The sequence below is a fragment of the Conger conger genome, chromosome 7, assembly GCF_963514075.1.
Source record: "Conger conger chromosome 7, fConCon1.1, whole genome shotgun sequence".
In the NCBI taxonomy this organism is placed as follows: Eukaryota; Metazoa; Chordata; class Actinopteri; order Anguilliformes; family Congridae; genus Conger; species Conger conger.
In genome coordinates, this window is record NC_083766.1 from 30,758,315 (window position 1) to 30,771,958 (window position 13,644).

Here is a 13,644-nt window from a genome sequence, read left to right on the forward strand (position 1 = left end):
TCTGGCAGTGTTACATGCAGAGCGCCTGTCTCAGTCAGAGCTGTCCATCATATTGCTGTGGCTTCAAAATAATCACGAAGGTCTTTCTATCTGCTTATCTGTCTGTCTGTCTGCCTGTCTGCCTGTCTGTCTACCTGTCAGTCACAAGCTGGCCGATGGGAAGACCCGTAAGGTTTTGGGAAGGGAGGAGTTCCGGCTGGTGCACTACGCGGGAGAGGTCAACTACAATGTCAATGGTGAGGGAGACCGGTGTAGCATAGCGGCTAGCGCACAGCTGCAAGCCACGGACAAACTGATGTAACCTCAGCCCACTGTTTCTCTTTTTTCATTTTGCTTTGCTTTCTCTCTCTGTCAGGATTTCTGGACAAGAACAATGACCTTCTCTTCAGGAACCTGAAGGAGGTAGGTCGCTTGGCAAGAGTGTGAAAGGCTAACAGGGAAGAATAAGACTCCTGGGCGTTGGTACAACAGTGTGCTGTGGCAGCACTGGTGTGCTGTGGTCAGTGACAGTTGACCGTGTGACTGTGCCTTTCTCTGAACAGGTGGTGTGTCAGTCAGAAAACAAGATCCTCACCCAGTGCTTTGACAGAGAAGAGCTGACTGACAAGAAACGACCGGAGACGGTGAGAACAGGCATGCATACACGTACACACACACACACACACACACACACAGTCATGCACACACAGAAAAACCACACACACACAAACACACACACACACTCTCACGCAAACAAATACTTGCATACAGTCACACAAAAACACACACAAACACACACTTGCATACAGTCACACATGCACACAAAAACACAAACAGACACTCGCATACAGTCACACACGCACACAAACAGACACTCGCATACAGTCACACACGCACACACAAACACACTCTGGCATACAGTCACACACGCACACACAAACACACACATACGAACACACCCTCTCTCACGCATGAACAGTCTCTCTCTCTCTAATTCACACACAGATCCATACAAGTGTATAGACCGACAAATGCTTATAGGCTGTCAAAGACAGGCCAGCACTAATCACGCCCATGCTAAGTGTGAACACTGCATTGTGTAAAGTGTGAAGGTCTATTCACATGAATCTGCACGCGTGTTGCATGTTTATCTCCATGGGGAATTGCGTGTTGCAGAGGGCTGCAGGGGCAGCGCTCCGATGCCCACACGGGCAGGAATGCTCTGACCTTTGACCTCTGGGATCACGGGAAAACTCCACCCCCCTCCACCCACTGTGCCTGAAGCGCATTGGTCAGGAGTGGGTGGTACAGCGCCCTATTTGTTGTCAGTTAGCCTGGTTTTGTTATTTGGGATCCTCTCCACCAACGCCGTCGCTGCCTGGCCCATACACACACTGTAATATCTGTTCCTCCTTTCCCAGTGCCTTTGTGCCTTCACACTCGTGGATCTCTCTCTTTCTCCGTCACTCTCTCGGTGCACAGACAGCCACTCAGTTCAAGACCAGCCTGGCCAAGTTGATGGAAATCCTGATGTCTAAGGAGCCGTCGTACGTTCGTTGCGTTAAGCCCAACGATGCCAAACAGTCAGGTAACCAAACGCCTAATTGTGTGTGTGTGTGTGTGTGTGTACATATTGTCTCTGGCCTGTTTGTCTTTCTCTCTCATTCCATATTTTTCTCTCTTACTCTGATTTTTAAATTAATTTTAAGGTCTAATGTTTTTTTAGCAGTAAGTACATCTAAAAATAATAATCACTAAATGCTAACAACATATCTATTCCCCCTCTCTCTCTCAGTCTCTGTCTCTGTCTTTCTGTTTTCTTAGTGCCGTTTTTGTGTCATACCAGGCATCTTCTTGCTCCGTTCAGTTGTTGTTTTTTTCCTCATAGCCTCTCTTTGGTACTTACCGTTCAGGGTGGTCATGGGAATTGGAGGCATTATAGAAATTTATAGGAATTTATGTTGCAGTCTTTTCATGCTGGGTGTAAAAGCTGTGATAAATGATTACAGTCCAGGGCTTTGTGCTGTGTTGGCGTGACTCTGGCGCTTATCAACGGAACGGAAGTAACGATGGCGGTCGCACGGCAGTTGACTGAGGCGTCCACGCCTCACTGTCCTGCTTCCCTCCCCAGGCCGCTTTGACGAGGTGCTGATCCGCCACCAGGTGAAGTACCTGGGTCTGATGGAGAACCTGCGCGTGAGGAGGGCGGGTTTTGCCTACAGGAGGCGCTATGAGGCATTCCTGCAGAGGTGAGCTGCTGCCAGCAGACTTCTGCGTGTGTGTGCTACTGAGTGACTGGGCTTGCGTCACGGTGGGGATTTCCATGCTAGTCACTGCATTACCCACAAACGCTCTACAAACACCACCATGTGGTCAGTCTGTGTAATAACGCTCTGTAAATTCTGAACATTCTTAATTACTGCTGTTATTTATTTATTTATTGTCATAATACGGGCCTATCAAACACAAGCACTGTTGCTTTATATTGACTCTTTTTGCAGTTATATTTATTTATTGAATTAGTTACTATATAATATACACCCAGTGAGCAATTTATTAGATAGACTTGTACATCAGCTTGTTAATGCATAAAAGCATGCAGATATGGTCAAGAGGTTCAGCTGTTGTTCAGACCAAATGTCAGAATGGGGAAGAAATATGATCTAAGTGACTTTGACTGTGGAATGATTGTTGGTGCCAAATAGGGTGGTTTGAATATCTCAGAAATTGCTTATCTGTATGCAGAAGAGCATCTCTGAACACACAACATGTCAAACCTTTAAATGGTAAATTGTAAATGGTAAATTTATATGCTGTAGCCTATCTTTTAAGTGGATAGGCTACAACAGCGGAAGACTAATAATTCTAAAATATATGTCTAATAAATACCTAATAAAGTGATCACTGAGTATATTTAAGGATAATTATTAAATTCAATTAATTATCTGTCATCATTTAGCTTGCACTCCAACTGGAACTGATGATACTCTGTGTGTATTGCTGTGATATGGGAGGTCAGGATACCACAGGCACTGTGGGGACCAAGAGCCCATATGAGTCAGATGAATACTGTGGGGCTGTAGCTGCACTGAGATGCTGTAGGGCAGGGCTAGTCCGCTGACGGGCCGAGGGCCAAATCCAGCCTGCTCTTGGGCCTTGGGCTCAAATTATTCAAATTAATCAAAAAAACTTGCTTCAGGTCTGCACCCGAACAGAATAATAATGAACATCTGTGGGTCATTTCAGAAAGCATCTGCTTCTTTTGTGGGCATTTACATTGTATCTTACTTGTCCTTTGTTCAGTATACGGCATGCAGAAAATATCCGGAATAGTTTTAACAGAATCTGGCCCATCAGGAAGAATTAGATGAAGAGCCCTTGCTGTAGGGTATTAGAAACCCTTTTGAGTGAATCCCGTTGTGACGTTGGCCCGTGTGTGTTCCTCCTCTCTGCAGGTACAAGCCCCTGTGCCCTGACACCTGGCCCAACTGGCATGGGAAGCTGTCTGACGGCGTGTCCACCCTGGTCAAACACCTCGGGTACAAGCCTGAGGAGTACAAACTGGGCAGGTGAGAGAGAGAGAGGGACAACCAGGGACACTAAAGACCTGACACTTATCATTTTTATTGTTAGTAGTAGCAGAAGTAGTAGTAGTAGCAGCGGCAGTAATAATAGTTTTAGCAGCAGCGTTAATGGTAATGCTAATGCTAATAGTAATAATAGTATAGGTAGTAATATCAGTAGCAGTCTCTCCATAGGACCTTTTTAATTGGTCCCTGATTTATAGTTAATTGGGTTGTTTTGCATTGTGTTTCCACAGGTCAAAAATATTCATCCGTTTTCCAAAGACTCTGTTTGCCACAGAGGATGCCTTGGAGACGCAGAAGCACACCATTGGTAAGCTGGGATGGGGCAAATGGCGGCTTTGGTGACAGGGCTCCCCTCGCTCTGCAGACCAGTGACACACTCTCTGTCTCTCTCTCTCTCTCTGTCACTCTGTCTCCCTCTGTCTCCTTCTCTCTCTCTTTCAGCCACCACCCTGCAGAAGTCCTGGAGGGGCTACAGTCAGAGGTCCAAGTACCGCACAATGAGGCATGCTGGTGAGGCCCCCGCCATTTTGTTTACTCACCCCCGGGCCAGAGGGAGGGAGGGAGGGAGGGAGGTCATGGCAGTGGGCCAGGCCTTCCTTATTTAGGAATGTAGGAAATGGGGAATTAATCTATGTAAAGGCATTGGCACACATGCTTTTTGAGAAGATTAATGAAAGTGCACTTAATCAAGGGCACAACGTTTATGTATAACAATAAGGCAAAATATTACTGGGGAGGCTGTTCCCTGAAGATGCAAACTGAAGATGCTACATATGTGACAGCGCTTGAGCTTGTTTGCCTGTCTGCCTTTCCCTTGTGCAGCCATTGTGATCCAGTCCTGGTGGAGGGGCGTTCTGGCTCGCAGGAAGGCAAAGCAGAGGAGAGAAGCGGCCAACACCATCCGCAAGTAAGATGGGTGCTCGTATCGGAAATACTAGGGCCATCGAGGAAACACTAGGTCTATGGATGTAGGGCCATTTCACCCAGTGAAATATTGGTTTTCTCTTCAGGTTCATCAAAGGCTTCATCTACCGCCACCAGCCACGTTGCCCGGAGAACGAGTTCTTCCTTGACTACGTGCGCTACTCCTTCCTCATGAAGTTGCACAGGAACCTGCCCAAAACTGTCCTGGACAAGAGCTGGCCCACGTCTCCTCCAGCGCTGGCTGAGGTATGCCCGCAGGCCCTGTCTCAGACCACGGTCTCTCAGACCGTGTTCATCTCCACAGTCACTCAGACCATGTTCATCTTCACGGTCTCTCAGACCGCTGCCATCTTCATCGTCTCTCAGACCGTGTTCATCTCCACGGTCTCTCAGACCGCTGCCATCTCCATGGTCTCTCAGACCGTGTTCATCTCCACGGTCTCTCAGACCGCTGTCATCTCCATGGTCTCTCAGACCGTGTTCATCCCCACGGTCTCTCAGACCGCAGCCATCTCCACGGTCTCTCAGAGCATGGTTACCTCCACGTTCTCTCAGACCGCAGCCATCTCCACGGTCTCTCAGAGCACGGTTACCTCCACGGTCTCTCAGAGCATGGTCACCTCCATGGTCTCTCAGACTCCGGTCACCTCCATGGTCTCTCAGAGCACTCCTCCATGGTCCCACACATGGAAACATGGGTTGCACCTGCATTCCTCACACTGTGAACAGGGAAAGCACTGTGAACACAACATTTTAGAAGCACTTTTCAAAAACCGTTTATGTGTTGAATTTCTAAGAGCTGCCTCTAGGGAATTGAGGCTGATTAGAAAGGACAGAACTGAAAGAGTATGTATGAAAAATGTAGAAAAGACGAGAAGTGCATCTTCACACGGTGCAATACCAGTGAATGACGTTGGTGTGGCCTTTCTGACTGACAGGCGTCCGAGCACCTGCGCAGTCTGTGCATGAGGAACATGGTGTGGTCCTACTGCAAGAAGATCCAGCCCGAGTGGAAGAGCCAGGTATGGCAAGATCGGGGGTGGGTGACAGAATGCTTACTGTCTGCGTGGGTGTATGGAATGTTTTGGTCATTTTCTTGTTTTTGGTCGGCGGGGGGAGTTTGCGAGCACACGATGGGGAGGCGCAATGCCTTTTTTGGTTATTTCCTCTTTTTCTTCATCAAACCCGCCTCTCCCGAGTTTCTCAGAAATCTCCTTCCTCCTTCCTTTCATTGGCCTTGAATTTGCTCTCCTCTCTCTCCGCACCCCCTCCCTGCCCTCCCCACTCCTGCCTTCTCCTCTTCCAGATGGAGCAGAAGGTGGTCGCCAGCGAGATGTTCAAGGATAAGAAGGATAACTATCCGCAGAGCGTTCCCAAACTTTTTGTGAGCACCAGACTGAGTGAGTGCTCCATGCATGCACACACACCTCCTGAATGCCTCCTGAATTGACAGTGGAGTTTGTACACAGTTTGAGGTTGCCAATAATTGGACATTCCTAGTCGAATATGTACAACCTCACATTGGGTGCTAAATTTTAAAATAAAATGGGAAATCCACAGTAAAAATCCCTCCTCGTTGTATTTGGGTCCGTCTTAATTAACACGTGATCAAACAGGAAGTGGATCTTCCATTTGAAGTTTTTCAGTAGGAACTTTTACAAGGTGTGAAACATTGCATTTGACCATTTTCATGAATGAAACAACACCCGGATCACAGTAAGCTATTCAGACACATGTAAATGTTTGTATATCCACTCTGACACACATCTTACAATGCGTGTACTGAATCTGCCCTTCTCCCCCCATCTCTTCCATTTCTCCTATCCCTCTTTTTCCCTCCTTCCATGTTTCAGACTCTGAAGACATCAACCCCAAGGTGCTTCAGGTTCTGGGCAATGACAGGGTGAAGGTAAGCGCTTGTGGAGAGTGTGTGTGTGTGTGTCTGTGTATATGTATGCATGTATGTTTTTCTGCACATGTGTATATGTGTGCATGTATGCATGTGTTGTGTTGCTATTTCTATGACAAAATGTATGCATGTACAGTGCTGTGCAAAGGTTTTAGGCAGGTGTGAAAAAATGCTGTAAAGTAAGAATGCTGTAAAGTAAGAAAATAAGAAATAGAAATGTTAATAGTTTTTTTTTTATCAATTTACAAAATGCAAAGTGAGTGAACAGAAGAAAAATCTAAATCAAATCAATATTTGGTGTGACCATGCTTTGCCTTCAAACCTGCATCAATTCTTCTAGGTACTCTTGCACAAAGGGATTTTGTAGGCATATAGTCAGGTGTGTCATTAACTGGAACAGAAACAGCTGTGTAGGAGGGTTAAAACTGGGTGAGGAACAGCCAAACTCTGCTGAGCACAGCAACAAGACACAAGGTACTTATACTGCATCAGCAAGGTTTCTCCCAGGCAGAAATTTCAAGGCAAACCGGATTTGCTGTCCAGATGTGCTGTCCAAGCTCTGTTGAAGAAGCACAAAGAAACGGGCAACGTTGAGGACCGTTGGCGCAGTGGCCGGCCAAGGAAACTAAGTGCAGCAGATGAAAGACACATCATGCTTACTTCCCTTCGCAATCAGAAGATGTCCAGCAGTGCCATCAGCTCAGAATTGGCAGAGACCAGTGGGACCCAGGTACACCCATCTACTGTGCAGATAAGTCTGGTCAGAAGTGGTCTTCATGGAAGAATTGCGGCCAAAAAGCCATACCTCCAACTTGGAAACAAGGCCAAGCGACTCAACTATGCATGAAAACACAGGAACTGGGGTGTAGAACAATGGCTGCAGGTTCTCTGAACTGATGAGTCAAAATATAGAAATATTTGGCTGTAGCAGAAGGCAGTTGGCATGTTCACCGAAGGGCTGGAGAGTGGTACAAGAATGAGTGTCTGCAGGCAACAGTGAAGCATGGTGGAGGTTCCTTGCAAGTTTGGGGCTGCATTTCCGCAAATGGAGTTGGGGATTTAATCGGAATTAATGGTCTCCTCAATGCTGAGAAGTACAGGCAGGTACTTATCCATCATGCAATACCATCAGTGAGGCATCTTATTGGCCCCAAGTGTATTCTGCAGCAGGACAACGACCCCAAACATACAGCCAATGTCATTAAGAACTATCTTCAGTGTAAATAAGAACAAGGAGTCCTGGAAGTGATGGTATGGCCCCCACAGAGCCCTGATCTCAACATGATCAAGTCTGTCTGGGATTACATGAAGAGACCAAAGCATTTGAGGCTGGCTAAATCCCCCGAAGAACTGTGGCTAGTTCTCTATGATGTTTGGGACAACCTACCTGCCGAGTTCCTTCAAAAACTGTGTGCAAGTATACCAAGAAGAATTGATGCTGTCACACCAATTTGATTTAGATTTTTCTTCTGTTCATTCACTTCTTCTGTTCATGCATTTTGTTAATTGATAAAAATAAACTATTTTTGAAAGCATTCTTATTTTGCAGCACCTGCCTAAAACTTTTGCACAGTACTGTATATGTATATGCGCGCGCGCGTGTGTGTGTGTGTGTGTGTATATGTGTGACATAATGAACCTTGTCAGACAAACAACGTACTGTCTGTTCTACAATGTATTACTGTCTGTACAGACACATTAAAGTGTAATGTTTGTATGTCTGTGTGTGTGTGTGTGTGTATCTATCTGTTTGTCTGTCTGTCTGTCTGCCCGCCCTTCAGTATTGTGTTGCAGTGACCAAGTACGATAGGAAGGGTTACCGTGCCCGGCCCCGACAGCTCCTGCTAGCTGCCACCTTTGCTGTGATTGTAGAGGAGGCTAAGCTGAAACAGCGCATCGAATATTCCACTCTGAAAGGTGAGTGAGCGTCTGAGCGAGTGAATGAGCAACTGAGTGAGTGAGCGAGTGAGCAAGTGAGTGAGCAAGTGAGCGAGTGAGCGAGTATCAGACTGACTGACTGACTGACTGACTGACTGACCGACTGAGCGAGTCAGTGAGTGACTCATATGCTGCTAAACCTGATTAGCTCCTTCCTCCTTGGCTCTCTTGCATTCAAACCCAAATTCCAAAAATGGCAATAAAGCAAGAAAGAACGGTTGTAAATATTGGCAAAAACACAGCAGTAGAAACTCTGTTTCTCCTGCTCTCTCCTGCTCTTGCTGCCCTTCCTGTTTTTGTGCTGTGTTGCAGTTTGAGCCCTTTGTTTTTATTCCGGGGTGAGCTGTCTGGGAACTTGAGGTTCTTTTTGACGCGGGGATTTTCTTTCTGGGAGCTCGACACACTGCATGAACAAACACCTGTGGTTTGTTCATAGATTCATAGATTTTCCATCAGATTTTCCGGTGACAGTTCCAGGGCAGGTGTTTAGGGATGTGGCCTCTTAACACCTTCTGGTAGAATTTAGTATTTATATTTGATGGACAGTTAAAATGTCCAAATTCAGCATGCAGGTAGGCGTAGTATTACCAAAAACAGGCATCTACCATTTCATCAGAACATTTCTCTGCCCCCTCCCCCTGTCTCTCTGTCCCCCGCAGGTATCTCTGTCAGTTCCCTGAGCGACGGCCTCTTCGTCCTGCACGTGCCCTGTGAGGACAACAAGCAGAAGGTGAGGGAGGCTTGTTTGGAAGGTTGCCATGGTGGCCTCATGACCACTCCATAACAGCTGTTCAGCAAGGAGAACATCTGTGACCGACTCGGATTCCTTGTAATAGTCACTGCTGAGAAAAGTCGAGATTCCATTTTGTTTTTCCGATGACATCAATTTAATTTTGATGGACACAACAAGGGGTGAGAATCCCTTTTTGAAGTTGGCGACGAATACTAGATTTATTAAACAGTTCCAAATGATGTTGGACCCATTCCCTCTGTGTCTGCTAAGCAGACATATTTGTTTGCTGCACCTTTTCAAGCTGCAATCATTATTGAATGTGGCAAACAGAAAAAAACGTGAATGTGTTTGCAAGCGTTAGCAGTAATCGCAGTTCACAATAGCTAGCTGTTTGAAGTTGCCTTCTTGCCCTCTGACCCCTCGTTTCCAGGGTGATGTGGTGCTGCAGTGCGATCATGTGATTGAGGCCCTGACGAAACTGGCTATCTGTGCCGACAAGATGAACAACATCAACATAAACCAGGGGAGGTAAGAGGAGTGGCAACCACCAAGAAAGTTTGCCTTTTGGTTCCTTAGACTAATTACGTTTATGAAAAAGCAATGTAAGACAATCAATGAATTAAACTTAATCTATCTCTCCACTCCATTTTCTTCTCTCTACTGTCTTTGTCCCTGCATCCCCTTCTACCCTACTACCTCTTTCATCTCTCCACTTCTCCCTCCCTCCCTCCTCTCCTCCTCCCACCCCTGCTCCCCCTTTCCCTTTCTCAGTATAAAGTTCACCGTCGGCCAGGGGAAGGAAGGGGTCATCGACTTCACCGCCGGCTCAGAGCTGCTGGTGGCTAAGGCTAAGAACGGACACCTGGCAGTGGTGAGTGAAGATGGAGAAGGAGGGGAAGGGGTCCTGGCTCATACTCACGCCCCATATCATCCCCATATCACCCTGTCATCATTCCATAGCATTTCCCAGACTTCCGCATAAATACAAAAAAAGGAGTAATTAATGGCATTTCATTCCCACACACACACACACACACACACACACACACACACACACACAATGACCAGCCAAGCATAACGACCAAGAGGTGTTAGTGGCAGACAGGGGGTTAAGTAGGGGTAGAGTGGGATTGACAGGAGAAAGAATGGAAGTTTAACTTTTTTCTCTTTTTTCCCAGACTGCACCACGACTCAACTCTAGATGATGATGTGGGTCGACCAATCCAGACCTGCAAATTACAGAAGGTTCCTCCTTGCTCACTGGGGCGATAACAGCAGATCACCCGATCCTCGTCACTCTAGCCACTCCTCAGCCAATCACAGCCCAGCTCTAGTCACGCCAAAGGCCTGCACAAGTAGTAATTTTGCTTATATACATAATAAATAGTTATTATGCTGCTGTTATAATTCCATGTTTTATATTCACCAAAGAGACACATCCATAAACAAATTGTAAATGCACACATTTATCCAGAACCTTCTGTTCTAAGCCTGTCCATTTGACAGTTGTGTACCATTGATAGGACATGGAGGTATGGGAGGGTGACCAGTTGGATTCTTGAAGTCTTTGAAATCAGGGATGAGTACCTTGTTAACTGTCCTCCATGGCTTTCTCTCTCATCTTCTGTCTTCTGTCATATACTCTGCACAAATGGGTTTTTTTTTGTAAAATGTAATAACAACCACCCCACACGCACACACACAAATACATGCACAAACACACACATATACATATATAACCCCATTTTTATAATGCTATTGCAAATTTCTAGTTTTTATTATGTTGTAGTTTGAAGCTGACATTGTCATTCAGAGGTTGAGAGATGGAGAAAATTTGTTGAGAGATTAAGTGAATTTTTATTTTGTATTGCCCCTCCCCTTCCAAATAATGTGCCTTAGATAAAGTGATTCCAGTTGTTTCTTATATTTATATTTTGTTAATATCGATCGAGACATATTTATCAGTGAGTAGATATGTTTTTTCGGGATGACAGAGAAATCAACTTGTCTCTTCCCTTTCTCAGGTGTCTTGGAAATGTGTATATGGGCACAGGCATAGGGCACACACACACACACACACACACACACACACACACAGACAACCTCTCTGCTCCAGTCTTCTAGTTAGAGGATTGAGCACCATCTAAAATGGAGTCATCAGCCCTAGCCCTGGAGAGCCGCAGAGTGTGCCAATTTCTTTTGCTTCTCAGCTCTTAATTGATCCCTGAAAGCCATCAATTACACATCAACAAGAGGTCAACTCAACTCACCTTGTTTCTTGGTGAAAGTGGTTTTAAGGCGCGGACAGGAACCAATAGACTACTCTGCTCTCCATGACCAAAGTTGGCGGCACCTGATTTACAGCAAAACAACCATTCCTGAAGCTTTAGCCACATCCCTCTTTTAAATAATTATCTTGGTCTGTGGCAGCCATTTTGTTTCTGCATCATTTTAATATGTTCCCGTATCTTGCAGACGTCTTCATTGTATGCGTGCTGTCTAGAAGGAATTTTTATCTGCTTTGTAACTAAGAAACGAAAAGGCAGGAAGGCATGTGCTGACTAAAATCTGCCACTGAATCTGCTATTGACACAGACTGCATATATGCAGATATATTTCTAATATCCATGTAAGATAACCAAAAGAATCGATTTGCACTTTTTCTTCCAAAAGCCACAATTGTTCTTCCTTCAATTAAAATGATTACAATTGATTGTATTTTTGATATTGCTTGTGTACTGTAGTTTTTTTGTTTGTAGTGGTTTGGCTAAGAAACAGTTATACAAGTATGTACACCTTTTTTTTGGTTCAGTTGGATTATCACAAAGGCAGCAGAGCCAGAATACTATGTGTGCCAGGGTCAGTGGGACAGTAGAGGGTGTAAAATGAGATGAAGGATGTGGAAGCTCACGTTGTCATCCTTGCCAGCAATGTGCAATTATCACCATGTAAACAGGAACGTAATTACACATTGCATTCTCCCCATTTGGTTCCTCCAAAGTGCTTTTACTCCTTACTCCTTGTTTAAACTCACCCCTCCACCCCTCTCTCTGTCCATCAGCTGATTGAACTCACTCCTCCTTTCCCAGTACATTTCCTTGTACTTTCATTGAACTCCTCTACTGGAACCAAGTTCCTTCAGCATGGTTTTCAAAAAGCAGTTGTTATAAAATCATTTTACTTTGGCCTTTACTAACTTTTCCCTGCAAGCTTTGATCACTGTAAGGGATCCTTTGCTTGGTCGATTCTCATTAGTGGTGTGCACTTTATTCACATTTCTTCATCATTTGGCCTGGTCCGGGAGCTTTCTGTCCCACCTTTGCCCAAAACGTACGACCTGTCTCTCAGAGAAAAAGCCATTGAACAGTGTGATGCATGACCAAGATATGTCCTGCAGTGACCGTGTATACCAAAACTAACGCAAGAAAAAAAACGTAAGAGCTCAAAGGTGATTCACTTTTATTATTATTTATTGTCAAGTATATTTACTCATTTTCTGTGTTTTTCTGATTAGAGACCGTTTGAAAATAATGGAAGTGGAGCCAATGGAAAATGCCAAGTGTGTGCTGTTGCAACTGTATCCCATCCAAAAAAGACAGAGATCCTGTAAAGGTTCCTTGTGCCTAGATATTAACATAAATGTAATGACACATTTTTACTAAGCGATGCAGATTACTTCCGAAAACATTACATTTTTTGACCATGCCTTTTTTTGCAGTTTTATTAGTTAAAGGGATATCACAGTGCCTTCTTATAGTTTGCTCAAATTCATAATACTTTTCTGATATCACTTATTTTGGGTGTAGCTGGTTCAATAGTCTGATGGTTATAGAGTAAACATGCATATAAATAAAGAAGATATGAATACATGTATGGATATATTCATACAGTATATGAAACCTAGCAACCAGCAACACATTTCTCTGTGCTCATTTTAATTGTTTTTTTTTTTTCCTTTAAAGCCTGTATTGTACCAAATTATATGCTAAATGATTTTTAAAATGCAAACACTTGGTATCTGTTCAGTTGTTATTGTATACACTTTATTGTATAATCAGATTAACACACTAAGATTTAAACAAATGGTAATTTTCAAAATAAAAAAGTGAAACTGAAATTTGCCTTCACGGTCATGATTCTGAATGATCAGCTTTGTTTTTGCTCTTGTCCCTACTGTTTTTGTTTTTTGAAATAAGCTAATAAGGCAGCCTGTTGTCATGCAAGTTTAGAGTTGTCTGTAATACTGTAGGGGCTTGTAGGCCCCTTTGGTAGCAGTCAAACCAAATATGTATGGGTGCTACTGGAATTGCTCATTTCCTCCTTTCCACACGGTATTTTTCCTGCCAGCTTCGTAGCCTCACGGATCTGCACTTAACCTGCTTCTATGAACATTGGTTTGTATAAAAAAAGTGGTAGTGTCCATGTTTTTGTGCTGTGCAAGTTTCATGTCTGTTCATTGGTTTGCAGTTTTACCCAAATGAGACTACCTTTTAAGTCTAACACTGGAGCATTGTGTGAGAGCTGTGTGAGAACATGCCTGTGGAGGCCTGTTTCTCCAGGTATTTACACGG

The 13,644-nt window shown here is 44.6% G+C and overlaps 1 protein-coding gene across 4 annotated transcripts in view; it reads left to right on the top strand.

Moving 5' to 3' along the window:
• The window catches only part of LOC133132292 (unconventional myosin-Ic-like), a 56,917-nt gene extending 43,727 nt beyond the window's left edge, over positions 1-13,190 (top strand). For all 4 annotated transcript variants that reach the window (XM_061247630.1, XM_061247632.1, XM_061247633.1 and 1 more), the window contains 18 exons: positions 142-236; positions 356-402; positions 543-623; positions 1,462-1,567; positions 2,111-2,228; positions 3,435-3,548; positions 3,800-3,876; positions 4,011-4,079; positions 4,392-4,476; positions 4,580-4,739; positions 5,432-5,515; positions 5,800-5,893; positions 6,347-6,402; positions 8,184-8,319; positions 9,000-9,070; positions 9,504-9,601; positions 9,845-9,944; positions 10,252-13,190. In XM_061247630.1, coding sequence (XP_061103614.1) covers positions 142-236; positions 356-402; positions 543-623; positions 1,462-1,567; positions 2,111-2,228; positions 3,435-3,548; positions 3,800-3,876; positions 4,011-4,079; positions 4,392-4,476; positions 4,580-4,739; positions 5,432-5,515; positions 5,800-5,893; positions 6,347-6,402; positions 8,184-8,319; positions 9,000-9,070; positions 9,504-9,601; positions 9,845-9,944; positions 10,252-10,278 — 1,618 coding nt within the window. In that variant the 3' untranslated portion in view covers positions 10,279-13,190. The remainder of the gene's footprint in view (positions 1-141; positions 237-355; positions 403-542; positions 624-1,461; positions 1,568-2,110; positions 2,229-3,434; positions 3,549-3,799; positions 3,877-4,010; positions 4,080-4,391; positions 4,477-4,579; positions 4,740-5,431; positions 5,516-5,799; positions 5,894-6,346; positions 6,403-8,183; positions 8,320-8,999; positions 9,071-9,503; positions 9,602-9,844; positions 9,945-10,251) is intronic.
• The last annotated feature ends 454 nt before the right edge of the window (positions 13,191-13,644 follow it).